This window comes from Neolamprologus multifasciatus, chromosome 12 (genome assembly GCF_963576455.1).
Source record: "Neolamprologus multifasciatus chromosome 12, fNeoMul1.2, whole genome shotgun sequence".
Classification (NCBI taxonomy): Eukaryota; Metazoa; Chordata; class Actinopteri; order Cichliformes; family Cichlidae; genus Neolamprologus; species Neolamprologus multifasciatus.
In genome coordinates this window covers 36310770-36332073 of record NC_140450.1, presented here as the reverse complement: position 1 = coordinate 36332073, position 21304 = coordinate 36310770, and the positions used below count along the sequence as shown (strand labels likewise).

Below are 21304 nucleotides of genomic sequence, written 5' to 3'. Positions count from 1 at the left end.
AATAGAACGTAAAAACTTCTCAGTGTGATTTAATGCAGTGACTTTGCATTTATCTGCGGATTCCTAATAACAATTTTAATAAAATATAAACACAAAGAGTCATCCATGATTGTTGTGACTGACACCGGAATCAAGCAATAAAAAGTTAATTAAAGTGAATATCAAACCAGTCGTGTTTTCATGTGTAATCCAAACATTTGAAATACTGGTACGTGATTAAACAGACAAAGAAAGACGTAGCTATGAGCTGATAGCAGTCACTTGTCTTATAATGACCCCACTCTATAAGTAACATTAATAAAGATTATTTCTTTGTTGTTGTTGTGAAGCAGATAAAAATGAATGGATATTGTTGTCATTAGTATTGCATGCTATATTATTGCAGCCCTGCATTCAGGTTTGGCTCGCAGGAGCAGCAGTCTTTGCAGAGAAGCCCAGACTTCCCTCACCCTGACCACCTCTGCATTGTTCCCAAGTCAACTGACAGATATAATCTCTCCAGCATATCCTGGGTATGGCCTGGTGCCTCATCCCAGTACGATATGCCTGAAACACCTCAGCTAGGAGGCATCAAGTAGGACTCCTTCTGATGTTTAGGAGCAGAGGCTTTACTCCAAGTCCCCCTCGGATGAACAAACATTTCACCTTATCTCTAAGGGAAGAACCCAGCCTCCCTTTGAAAGAAACTAATTTCCACCACTTGTATCTGTGACCTCATGAACAAGACCCCAAGAGCCTCCATCACCTGCTAGGGCTATGTGTCCATAAAACTATGAACAAAACTGGTGACCAAGAACTGGCACTGAGTCCTACTTATTGCCAACAATATGGTTCAAGCTCGCGCTGCAGTGGTAGAGGGAGCAAATGGCCCACAGCAACAGGCCAGACACCCCAGGGCTGACCCCAGGGCTGACCCCAGGGCTGACTCCAGGGCTGACCCCAGGGCTGACCCCAGGGCTGACCCCAGGGCTGACCCCAGGGCTGACCCCAGGGCTGACCCCAGGGCTGACCCTGATGAAAACTGTACAACTCCCACACACCCTCAAATAACCTCAGGAGGATAAAGAGCTTGTTCTGTGTTCTGCGACCACTTTATATACTGCGAGGGGAACGCTGCATCCCCCTCCTGAGTCGTTTGCCAGAATCACCTTGATGCTGACCAAAAGTCTTGTTTCATGTCCCCAAACTCCTCCCACACCCACGTTTTTGCATCAGCAGTCCCATTGGCTAACGAAGCCAGGTAAGACTTTCTTCCACCTGATCACCTCCCAGGTCCACCAGTTGGTTCCCAGCTCCATATTCAGTGCCCGGGAGGCCCCTTCTTAAATCATCTGTGGTATTTTTCTTCTTAATGAGAACTTTTTCTCTTCTGAACTCGATATCCACACTATGCACAGTTATCCAAGATGCATAAGTGTTTTTATTTTTTGCCTTTATTGGATAGCAATAGTAGAGATAGACAGAAAAGCAGAGCAAGAGGGGAGGGAAGACATACATGGATCAGACTCAAACCTGGGCCGCTGCCTTCATGTGGTCATGTGGCTGAATTTATAGTACTGCTTTTTTATAAGGTCAAAACGAAGTTTTTGAAGTGATGCATTGTTTTATCTTTGTAAAATTTAAGATAAAAACTGTGCTGACCTTAGACATGAAGTGTGTCCAGCCACAGGCAGCATTGTCAATGGTGTCCAGCTGTTCTAGCAAGGTGGAAGTGTTGGGAAGACTGTAGTTTCCTTCCATCAGACTTTGCATTAGCTCAGTGTCTGTGCCATTTATCAACTCAGGGTGCTGCTGAAGATCTGAGAACAACTTGAGCAAAGAAAAACAAGATGAATGAAGCAGAAGCAGAGCACAATTAAAAGGCTGCTGACTCAAAATCTAAATCTAGGAAAAGATGGATGTAAATGTTCCAGCACAGACAGTACTGCAGCGTCATGTCAGTGGTATCTTTAAATGTACCTGCTGCAGCCACACCAGGTGCTTGTGGAACTGGCCCTCCTCCAGGAAATTCCTGAGCTGGGAGGAGATATTGAGCCACACCCGGGTGTAATGTGTCACATTCCCAACAAATGCAAATGTCTCATTGGCCTTTAAAGAAAAAAGTGAACACATTAGTTTTTCATTACAATCTGTATGAATCTGTATAAACAAATATACGTATATCTATAAATAAAATGTCTTCGATTATATTTCTTCTTCTTCCAATACAGTAACACGGTTCTTACAGTAGTGGAGGGTACCGTGGTCTTAAACATCCTAAATATATTTTCTCCCAGATCCGTGCTTGGACACAGCCCTGTCTCACTGGCCTTACTCTTTTCTATTATGTTCTATGACAGGTGGACTCCAACCAAATTCTAAAAGCATTTCACAGACTACAGAGCACAGTCATATCAAAGTGTGTGATTAATAGTATGAATGCAAAATATCAGCCTTTTTTTCAACAATTCTAAAACAAGTGAATGGAAACATCTTTTGCTTTGTCATTATGGAGTGTTGCACAGATCATGTTGCACCAACACATTGAAAATGTTCTGAATGAACATTGTATCAGGTTAGGGTTAAAAATTAGATGGTGGTGATCTACATAATACTCATTCAGTCCGTTCTGCCTCCCAGTGTTTTGGAAGAAAACACACTAACAGCTTGGACGGTGTGTTTTTGCTGGTTATGACAAAAGCTTTGTTCATACTTGATTGATAATGCAAATCTGTTTGTACATATACACAAAAGAGCGTGCTGTTTACATGCCTTCTGAATCACTTTGTCCACCTGGGAGCCAATAGGAGAGTAGAGGATCTTGGGATTTGTAGTCATCAAGTGAACCAGTAGGCCCAAATTCCTTTGTTCTTTGCTGGTGAATCCCAGAGAGCTCATGTTTCCCTGCTTCAAAGCCTCCGGTTCAATTATCCTGCAACAAGATCTATGGTTAAAGAGCACAAACTGTACTGCTAAGTAACATCCATCCATTTTCTTCCGCTTATCTGGGGCAAGGTCGCGGGGGCAGCAGCCTATGCAGAGAAGCCAAGACCTCCCTCTCCTTCGCCTCCTCCAGCTTGTCTGGGGGAAGACCAAGGCATTCCCAGCTAGCCGAGAGATATAATCTCTCCAGCACGTCCTGGGTCTGCTCCAGGGAATCATCCCAATGGGACATGCCCGGAACACCTCACCCAGGAGGCGTCCAGGCAGCGTCCTTGACAAATGCCCGAACCACCTCAGCTGACTCCTGTCAATGCAGAGGAGCTGCTCTACTCTGAGTCCCTCCCGGATGGCTGAACTGGATGCGTGTCTCATCTGATTCCCACTGCTTCACACTCGGCTGCAACCGTTCCACTGCGAGCTGGAGGCCATCACTCAATGAAGCCAACAGAACCACATCATCCGTGAAAAGCAGAGATGAGATTCTGAGACCAATCAAGTGAAGCCTTCCACCACTTGGCTGCGCCTAGAAATTCTGTCCACAAAAATATGAACAGAATCGGTGACAAAGGGCAGCCCTGGCGGAGCCCATCACCCACCAGGAACGAGTCCGACTTATTGTCGGTTATGTTGGACCAAGCTCTTGCAACGGTTGTATAAGGATCGAATGGCCTGTAGCAATGGGCCAGACACCCCATATTCCCACAACACCTCCCACAGGACAGTCCGAGGGACACGGTCAAATGCCTTCTACAAGTCCCCAAAACACACATAGACTGGTTGGGCAAACTCCCATGCACCCTCAAGTATCCTCGAGAGGATAAAGAGCTGGTCCAGTGTTCCGCGACCAGGACGAAAACCACATTGTTCCTCCTGTATCTGAGGTTCGACTAACGGACAGACTCTCCTTTCCAGCACCCTGGCATAGACTTTCCCAGGGAGGCTGAGGAGTGTGACTCCCCTGTTGTGGGAACACACCGTTTGATCCCCTTCTTTGAAGATGGAAACCACCACCAGGTCTGCCGATCCAGAGCTACCAGCTCTGATCTCCACGGAACATTGAGAGGCGTGTTGACCAAGACAGCCCTACTATAACTAACAGTACTTTGGAATTTGATCTGTATCTTCTAGGTTATACACTACAGGTAAAAAGTTTGGACACACCTACTCATTTAATGCTTTTTCTTTATTTTTACTACCCTTCCTACATTGTGGATACAAACTGAAGACATCAAATAGATGAAGCCAGATATATGGAAGCAAATGATAAATAACTCTAAATATGTTTATATTTTAGATTCCACCATTTGTCTTGTTGACAGCGCTGCAAACCCTCGGCCTTCTCTCAGTGAGCTTCATGATGTAGTCACCTCACAGGTGTGCCTGTCAGGGTCCATTTGTTCATTTCTTGCCTTCTTAATGCCACTGGGACCATCAGTTGTTTTGTGCAGAAGTCAGGTTGGGACACAGCTGACAGCGCTATTTGACAACTGCTAGAATTCATATTATGGCAAGAACCAATCAGCTACGTAAAGAGAAACAACAGCCCATCATTACTTTAAGGACTGAAAGTCAGTCAGTCAAAAAGTTGCTAAAACTTTGAATGTGTCCCCAAGTGGAGTCGCAAAAACCATCAATTCTACGATGAAACTGTCTGACATCAGGACGCCCCAGGAAAGGAAGACCACGAGTCCCTCTGCTGCTGAGGATACATTCATCTGAGTCACCAGCCTCAGAAATCACAAGTTAACAGCTCAGATTAGAGCCCAGATAGATGCCACAGTGCAAAGCAGTAATCAAAGCAAAGGTTGGCTATTTAGACGAATCTAAAATATAAAGCATGTTTTGAGATATTTCACACTTTACTACATAAAGAACGGTATGTGCATGGACAGCAGAGTAGTTTGAAAATAATTCAATTTCTTTTAATTATCATAGTATTTTGTGGTTTTAGCAATAATTTCTTTGATTTACAACAATTATATCAGTTATAGGTGGGGCAGCTGTAGCTCAGGAGATCCAGCAGGTCATCTACTAATGGGAAGGTTGGTGGTTTGATCCCTGGCTTCTCCAGTCTGCATGTTAAATATCTTTGGGCAAGATACCAACCCCAAGGTGCTCTCCAATGCATCCATCAGAGTATGAGTGTGTGTGAATGTTAGAAAGTGTTTAACCAGAAAAAAAGTGCTTGTATGAATGTGATAATGTATAAAGACTTTGAGCGCTCAGATAAAGTCGAAAAGCGCTATATAAGAACGAGTCCATTTATCCTTTTAGAGCTCAGTTGTAGTTCATGTAATTCCACACAGTTTACTGTCTACAAGTCTAGTAATCCTCTTATTTCACTTTCACAAACAGTTAATTGACATTCTTGCTGATGTTGATATCCAGGTATTTTGGTGTTTTAATTTCTTCCCATTTAAGCTGTTAACAATCTCTCTGTTCTCATATTCTTGATGTGATTGGTATTTAATTTATGTACTAGAACTTTATTATGTTGAGAAGCTGAGGAGGAGGTTTCTCATTGCATATACTTTGTACTCTGACCATTGTTCATATAAAGATAAAACCTGTGACTGCTTCTGTTTTTCTTCGGTTGGATAGCTTGATGACAAAAGCATTCCTCATACAATTAAAGGCAGTTTTTGTCATACCCACCTGTTATTCCCACACAGAATGGGCTGCAGTCCAGCCCATAACTGTACAAATGCTGAAAACTGAGAATGAGGATTCTCCGTTTCCTTCTTCCCTTTCCCACTTCCTGCTCCTCCACCTTCCTCTCCTCCTTCGTCACCCTCTCCGGGAATGTCAGTTGTGTTGGGGCCCCATGTGGTGGCATTGAGAGGCCATGTTGTGTTTGCTGGCGATGCTGGAGTTCGACCAGCACAGGCCCCTTTGGGCAGCAGGCGAGCCAGACTAGAAAGCAGGTCCACATCCTTCAGAAGCCTCTCTACATCAGCCAGTTCCTTCAACAGAGCCCCAACGTTAGACTGAGAGAGAAGAGCCGAAGAGCTGGGCTGCAGGTGAAGCTGGATGGGAAGAAAGGAGGAAATGGGCAAATTACATGATGGCTACAGCAGACATATGAAAAAGGACCCTGTTTTCAAATGTCAATGCACATTTTTACTCAAACTAAAGACTGAAGCTGCCTGAAAACAAAACTGCAATCTGCTCCAGACCCCCTGCTGATGTAGATGAATAACTGAATTCATGAATTCAATCCTCCCTGTGCTGCCACTATACCTGAACTGAAAACATTTTGAAAGTTTCACATCAGTTGGTGGTTCGGCAGGAGGTGAAAGAGAATAAGGGTGGCGATGCAGATTTTATGCAGTTGGGTTGATGCCATGTGATCGAACCAGAAATGCTGTTATGTGACCAATCAATGTTTGGATTATGAGTGTGGAGCCAGAGATGCCCAAGAACTAGAGGTGCAAGAGGTGCCTCAAACAGATGAACTGATTTGTCCAACATCTTTACCAGAAAGAGCGACAGAGTCTTACAGAGCTGTCTGCAGATTCTCTCCTTCCCTTATCCCTCCAAAATCCCCTTAAAGACTATGTCTACTCCCAAATCACCAAAAATCAGGAAAAAATGATTTAAACATAAAGAAATCACAAAGAAAGAACAATACAGTATCCATGACTGCACCAAAGAGTAAAACAGTCAAATCTGGATTAATATTTGGTCTCCCGTTAAGTCCCTGTTAGTACATAAATTAACAATTGATCAATAAACTGATTTAGTCTGCCTTACAGAAACCTGGTTTCAACATAATGTTAATTTAGATGAATGAATGTCCCTCAGTCATAGTAATCATCAGGATCCTCGAAGTACAGGCCAAAAGAGGGTTTGGCATCAATCGTCCACTCAAGCTTATTAACCAAAGACCCAGACAGACTTTTAATTCATTTGAAAGCCTGATGGTTAGTCACCCCAGCTGTAAAACTCAGAAACCAGTTTTATTTATTATCATCTATCGTCCACCTGGGCCTTACACAGAGTTTCTGTCTGATTTCTGGGACTTTTTATCTGATTTAGTGCTCAGCTCAGATAAAATAATTATTGCAGGTAATTTTAACATCCATCCACTAGCTGGGCCCACGTCCTCATTTTAGGTTTGGCAGTGTTTTAGTAGGTAAAGGTGATGCTTGGACATGAATTGAGCTGCGGTTTGGGAAAGGCCTCGAAGGGGACTGGCGACGGCTCCCGGGCCTGGCAGATCCCCGTGTTATAAATAGGAGTGAAGGAGTTAAAGAATTGAGAACAAGGAGGGAGGGTGGGTCACGTAAATGAGAATGAACAGTTTGCAGAACTGGGGGAACCTATATAGATGACAACCGGAAGGAGCGTGTTTGGAGGCGTGGTCCCGCTCCTGAAATACTGATACATAATCTCCAATGTAATGACAGCCTCAACATGGCATTTAATGTGTTCTTAGATTCTATTGGCTTCTCTCAAAATGTAAAAGAACCCACCCACCACTTTAATCACAATAGAGATCTTGTTCTGACATAGAAACTGAATATTTAACAACATTCCCTAATGTCCTTCTTTTCTCTGATCACTTCTTAATAAATTTACAATAAGAGATTACACACCATTGAGAACAGATATTCTCACAGTAGACGTCTTTCTGAAAGTGCTGTAACTAACTAAAGGGTATAATTCTCCACTGTTATCGTCTTGTACCAATGCAGTGCTACTGCAGGCAGGAATTATTTCCTGTGTTGTTAAATCTGCATTTGGGTAATCCCAGCCTCTTATTGAGCGTGCTCCTGCGACTGGCCAGCACGTCATTGAGTAGGTGGGAGGTACTAGCAACGTGGTGGAAGAAGAATGCTGCTGCGATAAGCAGATAAGGACAAATGTTGTCCTTATCTTGGACAACATTTGCCTCTCCCACGCCACCTTAAGGCAGTCCAGCTCCATCCTCACAACATTACTGGCCTTGCGGACCAGTTTGAGTCCGTTGGCATCTGCGACCCTCAACCTGATGCTCCATCATGCAACCTCACGAAGGACAGCATGGCCACAATAGACTCAAAGAAAATCCTGAGCATTTTCCAACAGATGTTTAAAAGACCTCAGCTGCCTTAGAAAATAAAGACGACGCTTGCCCTTCCTGTAGAGTGCATTGGTGTTTATTATCTATGTGTACTCCAAAAATGTAAAAGGTTACATTATACATGCTTCCCCTTGGCAGTAACATTAGAAGGCAAAGCACACATTTTCACTGCTGTGCAGATGATACCTAAATTTATCTATCCACAAAGTCAATTAACACACACCAATTAGATAAACTAGGAGACATAAAGACCAGGATGACCTCTAATTTTCTCAAATTTACACAAAACTGAAGTTACTATAAATCTTAGAAATATGGTATCTAACCAGATCCTTACTCTGGATGGCATTACCTTGGCCTCCAGTAACCCTGAGAGGGACCTTGGAGTCATTTTTGAGGCCCCTCTTCTGTGGAACCAGCTTCCAGTTTGGATTCGGGAGACAGACACTATCTCTACTTTTAAGATTAGGCTTCAAACTTTCCTTTTTGCTAAAGCATATAGTTAGGGCTGGACCAGGTGACCCTGAATCCTCCCTTAGTTATGCTGCAATAGACTGCTGGGGGATTCCCATGATGCTGTGAGTTTTTCCTTTCCAGTCACCTTTCTCACTCACTATGTGTTAATAGACCTCTCTGCAGGAGTCCTGACTTAAGCTGAAGATTGTTGATGCTTCCACAGATCACTCTAGAGCAGTCCTGGCCGAGGAGACCATGGAAAAGAACATCCAGTCCTATATCTTGGCCGGAAGCCACATGACACAATGTATTCCACCATGAAGAAGGAAGCCTTGGCCATTAAGTGGGCACTGGAGAAACTCCAATATCATTTGTGTAGATAGGAATTTGATCTGGAAACTGACCACCAAGCAGCCACTTGGATCAATTCGAACAGAATTAGAACAGCTGCCTGATACAATGGTAACTCTCAGGTCAGCCTTTTAGGTTCACCGTCAGCAAGTGTAATATAGTGGCAGATTACCTCTTACCAAGATTACCAATCTTGACATAATGAGGCCAGGAAGGGGACGACGTTGACTGTAGACATGGATGTAGGCTTGCACACAGGCATCCAGATATTCCACACACATGTGGATGCATGTCTCAAGGCCAAACAGTCAAACAAAAGGGAAGAGTGACCACTGACTTCACTATTTAAGCCTGTTTAAGTTGCCTGTTGCTCATATGGATAAATAGAGATCCTCTGGTGACAATGATAACAATCTGTCAAATGATTAATGAACTCACCTCAACCATAGAGAGAAGATGAAGAAACTACACTGAACCAGGTCCAGGAGCTTTTAGTAGTTAAACAGAGAGAAACTGACCAACTGAAACAACAGTTGGAAGAAGAAGCAGCCAAAGTTTTGGCAATAATAACCAATCTGATTGTTCCTTCAAAAAGCAGCACAAACAGATAACAAAAATGACTCAACAACAATCATTACAGCAGGTTTATAGTCAAGCAAAGACACATGTAAAGTCTTTGCGCTTCTACAAATTAAGGAATGATTCAACACTAACTTTGACTTCAATGCATGTTTATTTAAATTTTTGAACATTGTTTAATAGCTTTTAGTTGCTTTTTCTTTCCTTTGACTAGATGGTAAATTTGTTAATATTTCTATCTGATTAGGAGACTTATTGCGTTTCAAATGCATGTCCAAAGGCTGCTAGACCATTATGAAGCGTAGACTATAATAGACATGCTTACCATCTGACAGCACTGTGGGTGTCTCGGGGTAGAGAACCACACAGTACTGTTACGACTGTCTTTCACACGGCCGACTTTCAGAAACTCTTTGTGTAAGTAACAAAGTCTGTTCTGTAGTCGTGTGCATCTTTGACACACATTCAGGCATCAACTGGTCTTTCTGCAAACTGGACCCACACAACCTCACGCTGACCTCAATGGCAGAGCTGCTAGTCCACAGTCACACTCCTGGACAGCAGCTTGGGTCTTCATGGTTCCCAGAGAATTACAAAATAAAGAAAAGGATCCAGACAAAAATCAAATGAAACCGTACAGTTGGAAGAGTCCACACCCACGCTTAGTATGACTAACAAAAAACTTATATCTGCCAGTTAAACGTGCCGTTCAGATCACAGTCTAAATACAAGTAGTACTACCAATCCACAATAGCAAGTTATAGAGATTTAATCATCCAAAATGTAAATATTTAAATAAGGCTTAATTCTCCCCAGCCTCGGGATAAAGCAAAATTAATTAAAGCATCCTCCATTTGATTGAAATAATTCCAATTTGCATAAACTGAGACTGAAGCCCAAAATACTTGTCACACATGATAAAAGTTAATTAATAGACATCTATTATTTTATACATATGGCATTTAAATATGGCATTGAGCTTAGTACCTTAACCTCCTAAGACCCGAACTCTTCCACAGCAGCATTTTTAATTTCTCTTTGATATTTGGGCTGATTGGGGCCCGATGAATGTGAAAACAAAGAATTACCAGATTTTTTTTTATCTTATTTTTGTTTTTATGAAAAATCTGAGCCACATATGAGGATATTTGTTTAAAATTTTGATAGAACAGCAGCAGCATAATGTCCTCGTAAGTCAATATCAGGCCCTTGTAGAGCAAAATTGAGTATTTTGGACTAAATAACCCAAAATGTGATATCCACAAATGTGGACGCGGGTCCTAGGAGGTTAATATTGAATATATATAAATATATAATTTGTATAAAAAAATACACTTTCAGCAGGTTTTTATTCAGATTACATGAAATCACAGGTACCAGAATAAAACCTTAAAACACATCAATTAAAAGGAGGAGGCAGAGGCCAGCCCGAGATACACGAGCAAAGGTGCTAGTTATGGGGTCACACATGCACACTTATATGTGGAACCAGTTATATACGATCGGAGACTTTAATTATCTTCAGACGTTACATCCATTTAAGAGCTCTGCAGTACATGCTCCTCCCAGGTTCTAGCCAAATCCCCCTTTGGGTGATCACAGTACTGGTTTCTAAAATCTTTAGACGTAGTGAGTGAAGAATGTGGTTTAGGTCGTCTCCAGTTCCTGCCATACAGTTACTTCCTTTGCTTTTGGGTACTTGATTGGCTGTCTCTATCAGGTCCTAATGGTAAAATGACTAAAATCAACATAACTTCCTGTTATGTTACTACTACTAGGTGCAATGGAGAATACTCACTATTGCATGTCTTGCTGATCTACTGTATATCGTGTTGAAGCACCAACTAAAATTTCACCTACATGGGATGATGATTACCCAATTGCCAGTATTGGTAGCCGAGAATCGGTCCGCCAGGACCTCCGCTCCTGGCCGCCGCCCGACTCACATTGCACCCGACCCCTACGGTGCCTCCTGCAGGTGGTGGGTCTGCAGGAAGATGGGCCCATGTCCCTTTTTTGGGCCCGGCCACCAGACGCTTGCCCTCAGCCACCCTCCCCGGGCCTGGCTCCAGGCCGGTGCCCCGGTAACCCTATCCCGGGCAGGGTGAACTGTTCCCTCGATGGCCTTTTCATAGGGGTCTTCTGAATTACTCTTTGTCTGGTCCCTCATCCATGGGAGACCCTACCGAGGGGCAAAAGCCCCCAGACAACATAGCCCCTGGGATCCCTGGGACACACAAACTCCTCCACCACGATGAGGTAGCGATTCGCAGAGGGGGGAGCGGGAGATCGACAGACAGATTGGTGCAGCGGCTGCAGTGACAGTACCGGTCCGTAGCTCTCAATTTACCGGTCGATCTACGTCCCTACCCTCACCTATGGTCACGAGCTGTGGGTAGTGACCGAAAGAACGAGATCGCGGATACAAGCGGCGGAAATGAGCTTCCTCCGAAGGGTGGCTGGCCTCTCCCTTAGAGATAGGGTGAGAAGTTCGGCCATTCGGGAGGGGCTCAGAGTAGAGCCGCCGCTGCTCCACATCGAAAGGAGCCAGCTGAGGTGGTTCGGGCATCTGAGAAGGATGCCTCCTGGGCGCCTCCTGAGCGAGGTTTTCCGGGCATGTCCCACTGGGAGGAGGCCCTGGGCCAGAACCAGGACACGCTTGAGAGATTATATCTCTCGGCTGGCCTGGGAACGCCTTAGTGTTCCCCCAGATAAACTGGAGGAGGTGGCTGGGGAGAGGGAAGTCTGGGCTTCTCTGCTTGGGCTGCTGCCCCCGCGACCCGGCCAAGGATAAGCGGAAGAAAATGGACAGATGGATGGATGGATGGATGGGATGATGATTAGAATCTACTGCACATTTTCTGTTGCCACTAGGTGGCGCCATAATAGTGACCAATATTAGACGTCTGACAGTTTGGACTCAAGCATGCCCAGTTTTTGACAGACTTGACAATTGAGAAACCATGTAGTGTCCTGTGGCAGAAAACCAAACAAAAACACAACTGTTTTTAAAATCAGGTAACATCAACTCATTAAGGCGTTCCTGACCAAATGTTATATGATTCTGCTAAACCACCATGAAACTGTACCTCAAAATATAAAACATGACAGTTTCTGTCACCACTATGTGGCGCTGTGACTATTGTTAAAAGCTAACATAGTACTGGGTTCAGGGATGGACCCATATGACAGGTTTGGTCCAGATGGATGATGTATGTGAAACTGAGCAAATATAGTTCAAAAAGTTCAAAAAAGCATCCTGTGGTCTCAGTATGTGAAACCTGTAAAATATGAACATTTTCTCTGTTACTGAATCATGAGCACACACGGTCATGACTTTAGAAAGTTGATTCATTCCATAAAATAATAATAATCCACGGAGCAGACACAACAACGCCTCTGCACTTTGTGCTGAAGACCTAAAACTGAATGAGGCAGACAGAACAGGGTTTCGCACTAAATGGATCAGATACAATAGGGCTCTTGCAATTTCATCCAGGACATAAACAACCGCATTATGTTGCTAACACAACTTTGGTTCTTTGCAAGCTTCTGCACAGACAGCATGCTAATGCTAAGCTAGCCAAGAACCCAGAGTGAAAGCTAAGTGAATGCTGACCCCAGCAGCCAGACGCTGAACTTCAACAGGTAACAAGCTGATGAGCAGCTGCAAACTCCCGTTCTACCTGTTCATGTTTCTAAAGCAGAAAGACTGTCATGCAATTAATTTGCATCAATGTAATTTCTTTATTACTGCTTAGCAATCATGGTTACTCTGGAAACGGAGCCAATGAGAATCAATAAGGAATCAAATCGATAATGGATTCGGAAGTGCTAAATTTTTATCAATTCCTATCCCTAAACTCCAGAGCTGGAGGTCTCAAAACAGTAAGTAGAGTAGGTCTTGGAAATGAAAAACATGCATATAGTTGACAATATTATTTCTCAATGATAACTGTAACTATACCAATGTTTAAAACGGCCTGATGGACAACGTCCTCCATGTTACCTTCTCGGTGACACTCTGCGTGTTGATCTGCTTTCTCAGCTCCAGGCTCAGCTGCCTGAAGCGTGCTGACTTTTGCTCCGCCCCTTCGCTACACACAGAATTGCGATACGCCTGGATCACGGGTCGCTGCTTCTCAGGTACCAGCAGAATCTTGCTCAGCTCAGAGGACCTGTCCCCACAGGTGAGGTCCTCAAGTGTGGATGCAGTTAAGAGGCTGTCCTGTGAACCACAGAAACACTTTACATGACCAAAGGTCCTGATAGGTTAGTCGCTAAAGTCTTCATAAAGACTTTCAGGCTCTGTGTGACACACACACACACACACACACACACACACACACGGTCTACACTCAAACAACACACATGTGGTTTTGGTCTTTGCGATGTGGCGTTCACGTCCCTCTCAGAGGCAAGAAAAAGGTCACACACTGGACTCGGTGCTCTCCCGCGGGCTGGATGTGTGCATCACGGAAATATCTGAGTTGCGCATCTCTGATCATTTTCCTGTGCTGTTCACTCTAACACTGCGCTGCTCGGTAGATAAGCCGTACGTCCCAGCACACAAAAAGCAGCGCTTAATGCTCTAACAGCGCCGCTTTTTCTGCTGCCGTTATGGACTCTGGAATAATGAACTCCAACTGTAAAAGTGTTGAGGACCTTTCGGACATTCTTCAGTCTACCTGCACTGATATTTTGGACTCGATTGCTCCGCTCAGGACTGTGCGCACTAAGCAATTATCAGAGCCGTGGTTGAATGAACATATGCGCTCCCTTAGACGTGACTGTAGACGCGCCGAAAGGAGATGGAAAAAGGACAGATTGCATGTTTCCCTACAGATTTAAAGGTCTCGTCTTTCTGCTCACCAAGAAGCTGTAAAAGCTGCAAAGACACAGTTTGTCTCAAACTTAGTGTCAGTAAACAGTCACAGGCCTCGGGTACTTTCTAATGTCCTTAATCGTTTTCTTAGTTCACGTGATAATGCTGGGGTCACTTCTTCACCAAGTATTTGTGATGATTTTTCAGCATTTTTTAATGACAAGGTTCTATCCATCAGGGCTGTTGTCTCGTCGTCTGCTGCCTCAGATCCGAGTCTTTCTCCTGTGTACTCAGCTGTCTTTGATCCCGTTAGTAACCTAAGATCATCATGCTGCCCCTCTGATTGTCTCCCTCCAAGCTTGCTTAAAAGCACTTTTAATACTGTCGGGCCTTTTATCCTGAGATTAATTAATACGTCCTTTGCTACAGGCTGCGTCCCATCATGCTTTAAGAGATTTAAAGGGATCTGCCCTACAGTGGTTTCGGTCCCACTTGTCAGGAAGGTCTTTTCATGTCAATATGGGCCCCCATAAATCCAAAATAGCCCATCTTAAATACGGTGTACCTCAAGGCTCTATTTTGGGTCCTGCCCTGTTCGCACTCTATTTGTTGCCATTGGGCTCCATCCTCTCGCAGTACAGCATTTCATTTCACTGTTTTGCTGATGACTTGCAGATTTATCTCCCTTTAAAAGCAGGGTCAGACCATCCGCAGCTCTTATTACGCTGCCTTGATGACATCAAACAGTGGATGTCGTTAAATTTTTTAAAGCTGAATGAAAATAAAACTGAAGTTGTCATTTTCGACAGCTCTCTGGGCCCTTTTCCTCCTACTGTAAAACACATGTCAAAAACCTCGGTGTCTACCTTGATGGTTCTTTTAAATGGAATAAGCAGGTGAGTGCAGTAGTTCAGTTTTGCTTCTTTCAGTTAAGACAGCTGGCCAAGCACGCTCATGCTCACAGGTGTACACACGGGTGATCACACACACAAACTACACCCTTTTTGGCTCCTACCTCAATGCACACTGTGCGCTGTCGATCTTACGTGCTGCACAATAATGTTTAATATTTAGTATTTACTGTCATATTCCTATATATCATTGTGATGTTGTTTATTCTATTACTCTCGTTTTCTTCTGCTTGTTTTCTTTTTTCTTTCTCTACAGGTGATCCAGGTGATCGATATGTGTATTTTTATATTTTTTTTTTTCTGCTTATTCTGTTGGTTTTTGTTTTTGCCCTTCTCCCCCGTCCCTCTTCTCAGCTGTTTTTCTTTCCCTCTTTCTTTCTCCCTTTTCTTTCCCCCAGTCAAGTCTGTCCCGTATTCAGCAAGTGAAAATAAAATAAACAATAAAAGGTGAATCAAATGGACCATTTGGTAAAGAAAATCCGTTGGGCATCTTTCTTCGCCTTTAGACAATATTTCTGATGGCAAAAGAGCCAAACGGGACAGGCAAAAAAAAAAAAAAAGCTAGCCCAGCTAGCCCAACCTCAGTAACCCTACAAAGGCCACTGCTGTTTAGTCTGAATTTATGTTGGAAGTGATAGCAGAGCTGTACGATTTAATTTTTCGAAAATCAGAACATGGTATTTTATTATGGACACAGTAATGATGGAAGATGGTGTTTGTTATGGACAAACTGTTTGCACAGAAGTCAGATAATGCAACACCGCTTGGGTGCAGATAAGGAAGACCATTCCTCCCAGTTACACCCCTCCAGGTCTCACTGTCGTTGCCCACATGAGCCTTGAAGTCTTGAAGCACTTACTTCTAACTGAAGGACTCTGTCTCTAGGTTTTTGTGTGGTGCCCTTGGCCTGTTGAATCCAGCTGTGGGCTCCTCCGCCATCTCCGAAATGTGTACCGACGATGAGGCTGTAAACCTACGGATCACACACAAAAGTGTCAGCGAGTCACTGCGGAGCTTCTGGATCACTGTTCTAGTGCTTTCTGTTCAGCCACACCGGAGGGTTTTTGAGTATGAAAGGCCCGTTAAACATCAAACCAAATTTAAGTATGGACTTTGACTAAGCCACTCAAAACTTTTTGTTTTTTTAACCACTCAGCCGTGGAGTTGTTGGTGTGTTTCCAATCACTCTCGTGCTGCAGAGCCTTTGTGTGCTTGAACTTCAGCCCACAAACTGATGCCCAGAAATGTGTGACTTGATGTTGGCATTGCAAAACAAACTGGTATAGAAGGATACGATAAAATGTTAATAATACAAAAATGTTGGTTTGAGATTTTTAAATGAATTTATTTATTTATTTTTACTTTTGTGCAAAACAGTTTCTTTTTATGCTCCTCTGGCATGTTTGGGAGGGACTGAGAGGAGGGGCTTCACAGCCAAGTCTTCACAGGTGTAATTTGCACAGATCGTGGACACTACCAGCTATCCATCTTTACTGAACGACTTTGTACTGGACGTTTGATCTCGGGATATTTCTTTGCTCTTTCCAGCTTCAATCCAGCACTTGAAGCTGGGTTGGCTTAAAGACATTTGCTCTAAACTAGCTTATTAATTGCACACACATTTGCAGGAGTATCATGTGAGCTAACTGGATTCCCTGCAGTGCATATCCTTCTGTCTGAAGAGTTAGAGACCAGTGTGTTACTGGAATCCAGTTACCCCCTGCAGCCACATGCTAATGCCTGACTGAAGGAAGCTGTCCATCCTCTGACTCTCTCAGGACACCAACAGAGTTCTTTAAAGTACTAAAGCTAACAATGCAACAATGAACACACCAGCACAACATACTGTCTTGAAATAACTGAGAAGGTGTTTCAGGTGATATGGATGAGTTATCTGGATACAGATGCAGTTTCTCATCAAAGCAGAACACAATGATTACAACAAACATTAAGCAACAGCTGTTCATGAGTTTACTGCACCAATGCCATCCAACCTTCACTTAATTCAGGATTATATTGTAGGATTATTCAAAAGCATCACAAAAACTTTTTGATGAATTTTGAGCATCACCTATCATTTAGTTCAGCGGTCCCCAACCCCCGGGCCTCGGACCGGCCGGTCTGTGAGTCGTTTGGTACCGGGCCACGAGAGTTGAGGCTCAGGTGTGAAATGTCTAGTTTTCAGGGTTTTTATCGGTTTTCAGCGTTATTTTGTTATCGTTTTTATCGTTTACTCTGTTTTCCTGGGTCTTTTCACGTGTGTTATGAATAAATCTTCTTTTTTTCGGTACCGGTACCAGTTTTATTTTGTTGTATTTATCCGCGACACCTTAAAGGCCGGTCCATGAAAATATTGTCGGGCATAAACCGGTCCGTGGCACAAAAAAGGTTGGAGACCGCTGATTTAGTTTACAACTTTATATTTGGATTTATCCGTTTCATTTCTTTAAACTTCTATATTGTGCAAAAGTCTTGAAGATTCATGTTTATCTTCCCAGACTTTTACCATCTGTGATTATTTTATAACTGCCTTCTGGGCATTATGAAGGTTTTGTCCTTTGGACGTTGGCTGCTTTTTATATTGATTTTGTAACGGGATGGGAAAAATTACCATAGCAACTCGGAAAAAACAAACCCAAAAGGGTCGCATGACATGTTATAAAATAACAGCAATTTACCTGAGCTGAGGTTAATAAAGCAAACAGACTGAAGACTTTCTGTTAGTGATGGTAAATACCTCTCCGAGGCTCACTGGAGTGTTGAGCAGAAGGTTGGCTATGGAGTCAGACAAGGAAAGGTTCTTGATCAGGAACTGCTGGAAAACTGATTCATTCTTCAACACGCTGGCCAGAGTGAAGCCTGCACCCAACACACATGAAATCATGTCAACACTTTCATGTCATTCAGTCAAACAAGAGTTTGAAAGTAACACGTATATATGTATGATGTATGATCGAGACGTTCTACTGCTGCACTCAGAGGAAACGAGTTTCTTCGCCATCATTCTGCTCGTGGCTCTCCTGCTACATAAGATTAGATTCCCAACTGTGCATATGTTGGTTTGTGGAGCTAAACTGAGCTAATCTTCATTTTGAGGGTCATCGCTGGAAGAAGGAAACACACTGTGGCTTGTCCCAGTGCAGGATCTTGCAGCGACTCACTAACACTTTGTCCTCTTTCTCAAAAGGAAATTCGAAACACAAGAACTGTTCTCAAACGGTGAAGCACAGACTTCCACAAAGCAACAGTCAAACTGGATTTAATATAGCTGGAAGTCACTGTGACGCTGCTATTGAGCAACTATGTTGCTGCCATCACATGATCAATATCTCAGTCTTTCCTTTTATTTATATTTTTGGTCTCAGTGGAATTACCATCCCCACCTAGTGCTGTTCGATATAACGATATATATCTGATGACGATATAAAAACATCTATCGTTTCATTTTACGCTATCGTTTGTTTTGTGGTGTCGCAAAATAAACTGTTTACAGCAATATTTGTTCATTATTTTGATGTCACTGTAGTTATTAATGTCTTAAAGTTCTCTCTTTCTCTTATATTTAATATAACCACACTACAGACGGACAAGCGCCTGTTTTTATGCGTCGTTAGCAACAACGACGGTAAAACCATCGCGTGTCCGCTTATGTTCCACATAAACCTTTCACAATAAAGCTCAAGATCCTGTTGAGACTTTTCAAAATAAACTGAATCACGTGAAAGATGCAGATTATTTACGGATGAGAAGTAAAAAAGACGCCAGGTGCTAAAAAATAAACCTTAGACTCAAACGTTAGAACAGGCTTTTCCCCGCAGCACGCCGTGTAATAAATACTCACAAAGAAAACGGCGCCGTTACAACTTATGTCTAAAAATGTTTCATGCATCGGTTAAAACACTCGACTCCAGCTACACGACGCTCAGCTGGAAACACTTCACGCAAGTCGAGCTGCCCGAGATTCACAGAGGTTACAGAAAATGTTACATTTTTGTGATTTATATCGTTATCGGACGATAGATGTCTTATATCGGGATATGAGATTTTGGTCATATCGCACAGCCCTATCCCCACCCTAAATGACCATAGCCCCTCCACCCTTATTTATTTATGATATCATATACCTGCTTGTGTCTGTTTCAATGTTTCTACGCATACACCATGTATATAGTTTACTCACATATATGGATACATATATTTCGCTTTTTCCTTGTTGTATATTGTTTTCTTTACTTTGCACCTTCACACAATGACAACAACAGCTCTAAAGTCTAAAGTGTAAAAGTCCCACCTTGGCTGTTGTTAAAGTTGTGGTCATGTGGTAATGGGGTGGAGCTGAGGCTCTCCAGGTGCTGCTGCAGGGTCTCCAGCTCTTGACCTAAACCAGGTCTATCAGATGTGAAGAGCTGATTCTGTTCAACCACTTCACTGATCCGCTCCAGCAGCTGGGTCACACTGAACAGATGCAGACATGAAACATTCTCACACCTCAAAAGAAGACGAGCAGTCTCTCTACAGGCTGGAGTCAATGACAGCTTCTGTAATATGTTGACTTTTTAGTGCCTGCACATAAAAACAGTGTTGTACGTGTTGCCTCAGCAGAAAATATGCTACATTTATGATCTTTCAAATCTAAAATAACTATTAACATAATGTTGTAACATTCTAGCAACATTGATCACAAAAGTGAGTGTTCGATTCAAGCCTCTTCAGCTGCAGAGGCTGTGAGGGGCTTGGGGGGGGTCAGAGGCCTTTGCACCTGAACCATCATGTGTAGAAGAACTGACCTTAGAGTGTGCTCGAGAAGCAGTGAACGTATTTCCTACTCACGTGGAGTTCTTATATTGCAGGAAACCAAATTCATCTCTCTGTCCATCCGGGCAGAGCGACTGCATGATGGGAATGATGCCAGCCGAGGTGAGCGGCGCTGCACTGTAAAAGGCTGGACATGAGGGGGGGAAATGGGACAGGTGCCACAGAAGGAGAAAAAGACACAGCCACAGACAGAGTGAGAGGGAAACAGAGGAAGTAAGTATGAAGGGTTGGTAAAGGAAATCAGACAGCAAACAGGACAATGAGTGTGAAGAAGGAGAAGGAGAGATTGTGTTAGAGTCAGAGAGGAGGGAAGCTGTCAGGCAGCAGTTAATGGCCACAGAGGCTCCTCCCACATGTCAATGCTGAATATGAAGCCTTTCATCATGTTGTCATGGTCTGTGATGTTTTCCCACTTCTGTCCATAAATGCTAGCTGGACCATCTCACAGCCGCTGATAAAAGAAAATTTGGTTCCTGCTAATTGCTCCAAGTTTCCATGGTTACTGCTCCTGAAGCCTGTGGGTGTGGATTCATCGTACCCACAGAAACACTTCCCACTGTCCTCCTGCTCACTCTCATATCTGTATTGTCCAGCTATGCCATTCTTGCAGTTTCTCTTTCTTCCACATGTTTATAACCACTCTGCATGTCTTTTATCCTGTTCTCATCCCAACCAATCACAGCAGATGGCCCCGCCCACCCTGAGCCTGGTTCTGTCTGAGGTTTCTTCCTGTTAAAAGGGAGTTTTTCCTCTTTTAGTGCTCACAGGGGTGGGGATTCTTCTGGTTGTTGGGGTTTCTCTCTATTATTGGAGGGTCTTTACCTGGAAATATAAAGCACCTTCAGGTGACTGTTGTTGCAATTTGGTGCTATATAAATAAAAGTGAATTATATTGAATTGAACTTCTCTCTTTAACGGTTTCCTACGGCTGTCGTAGTCTCTGGATTACATACTCTTACAGCTGCTGCCCTCATAAAGAAAGGTGTCTATTGCCAGCTTCTAGCCTTCGTTGTTTTACCCTGCATGGTGTCACTGCAGGTCTAAAGCTGAATGTTTCATTTGTATTGTATTTAAAAGTTTACGTTTAGGGAAATTCCCTGAAACACTTTATAGCCACAAAAAAGTCAAAAGAAAAAGAAAAATGTAAACTAACACACTTCACAGAATATCATGGTGGGTTGAAGACAAACCCACAGTGAAATATGTAATATATATATATATATATATATATATATATATATATATATATATATATATATATATATATATATAATATATCATTTGTAACAAACTGAGTCTGACCAAGAACAAGCATCGTTCTTGCTCCACCCCTTTATCCTTTTCCTTCTGTGTGCCCACATACACTCTGCAGCATTAAAA

The 21304-nt window shown here is 43.1% G+C and overlaps 1 protein-coding gene and 1 long non-coding RNA gene across 2 annotated transcripts in view; one reads left to right on the top strand and one right to left on the bottom strand.

Moving 5' to 3' along the window:
* Positions 1 to 21304, bottom strand: part of abca2 (ATP-binding cassette, sub-family A (ABC1), member 2) — an 87413-nt gene that overhangs the window by 47218 nt on the left and 18891 nt on the right. The window contains exons 3-11 of the mRNA XM_085178918.1: positions 19940 to 20051; positions 19401 to 19564; positions 17847 to 17968; positions 15969 to 16082; positions 13383 to 13601; positions 5578 to 5948; positions 2752 to 2911; positions 1960 to 2088; positions 1642 to 1809 (exon numbers count right to left, since the gene is read on the bottom strand). Of these exons, the coding sequence (XP_085035044.1) occupies positions 1642 to 1809; positions 1960 to 2088; positions 2752 to 2911; positions 5578 to 5948; positions 13383 to 13601; positions 15969 to 16082; positions 17847 to 17968; positions 19401 to 19564; positions 19940 to 20051 (1559 nt within the window). The remainder of the gene's footprint in view (positions 1 to 1641; positions 1810 to 1959; positions 2089 to 2751; positions 2912 to 5577; positions 5949 to 13382; positions 13602 to 15968; positions 16083 to 17846; positions 17969 to 19400; positions 19565 to 19939; positions 20052 to 21304) is intronic.
* On the top strand, positions 5944 to 11184 carry LOC146507472 (uncharacterized). The gene is made up of 2 exons (XR_014877078.1): positions 5944 to 7733; positions 7778 to 11184. It is a non-coding gene; the product is annotated as an uncharacterized LOC146507472 (long non-coding RNA).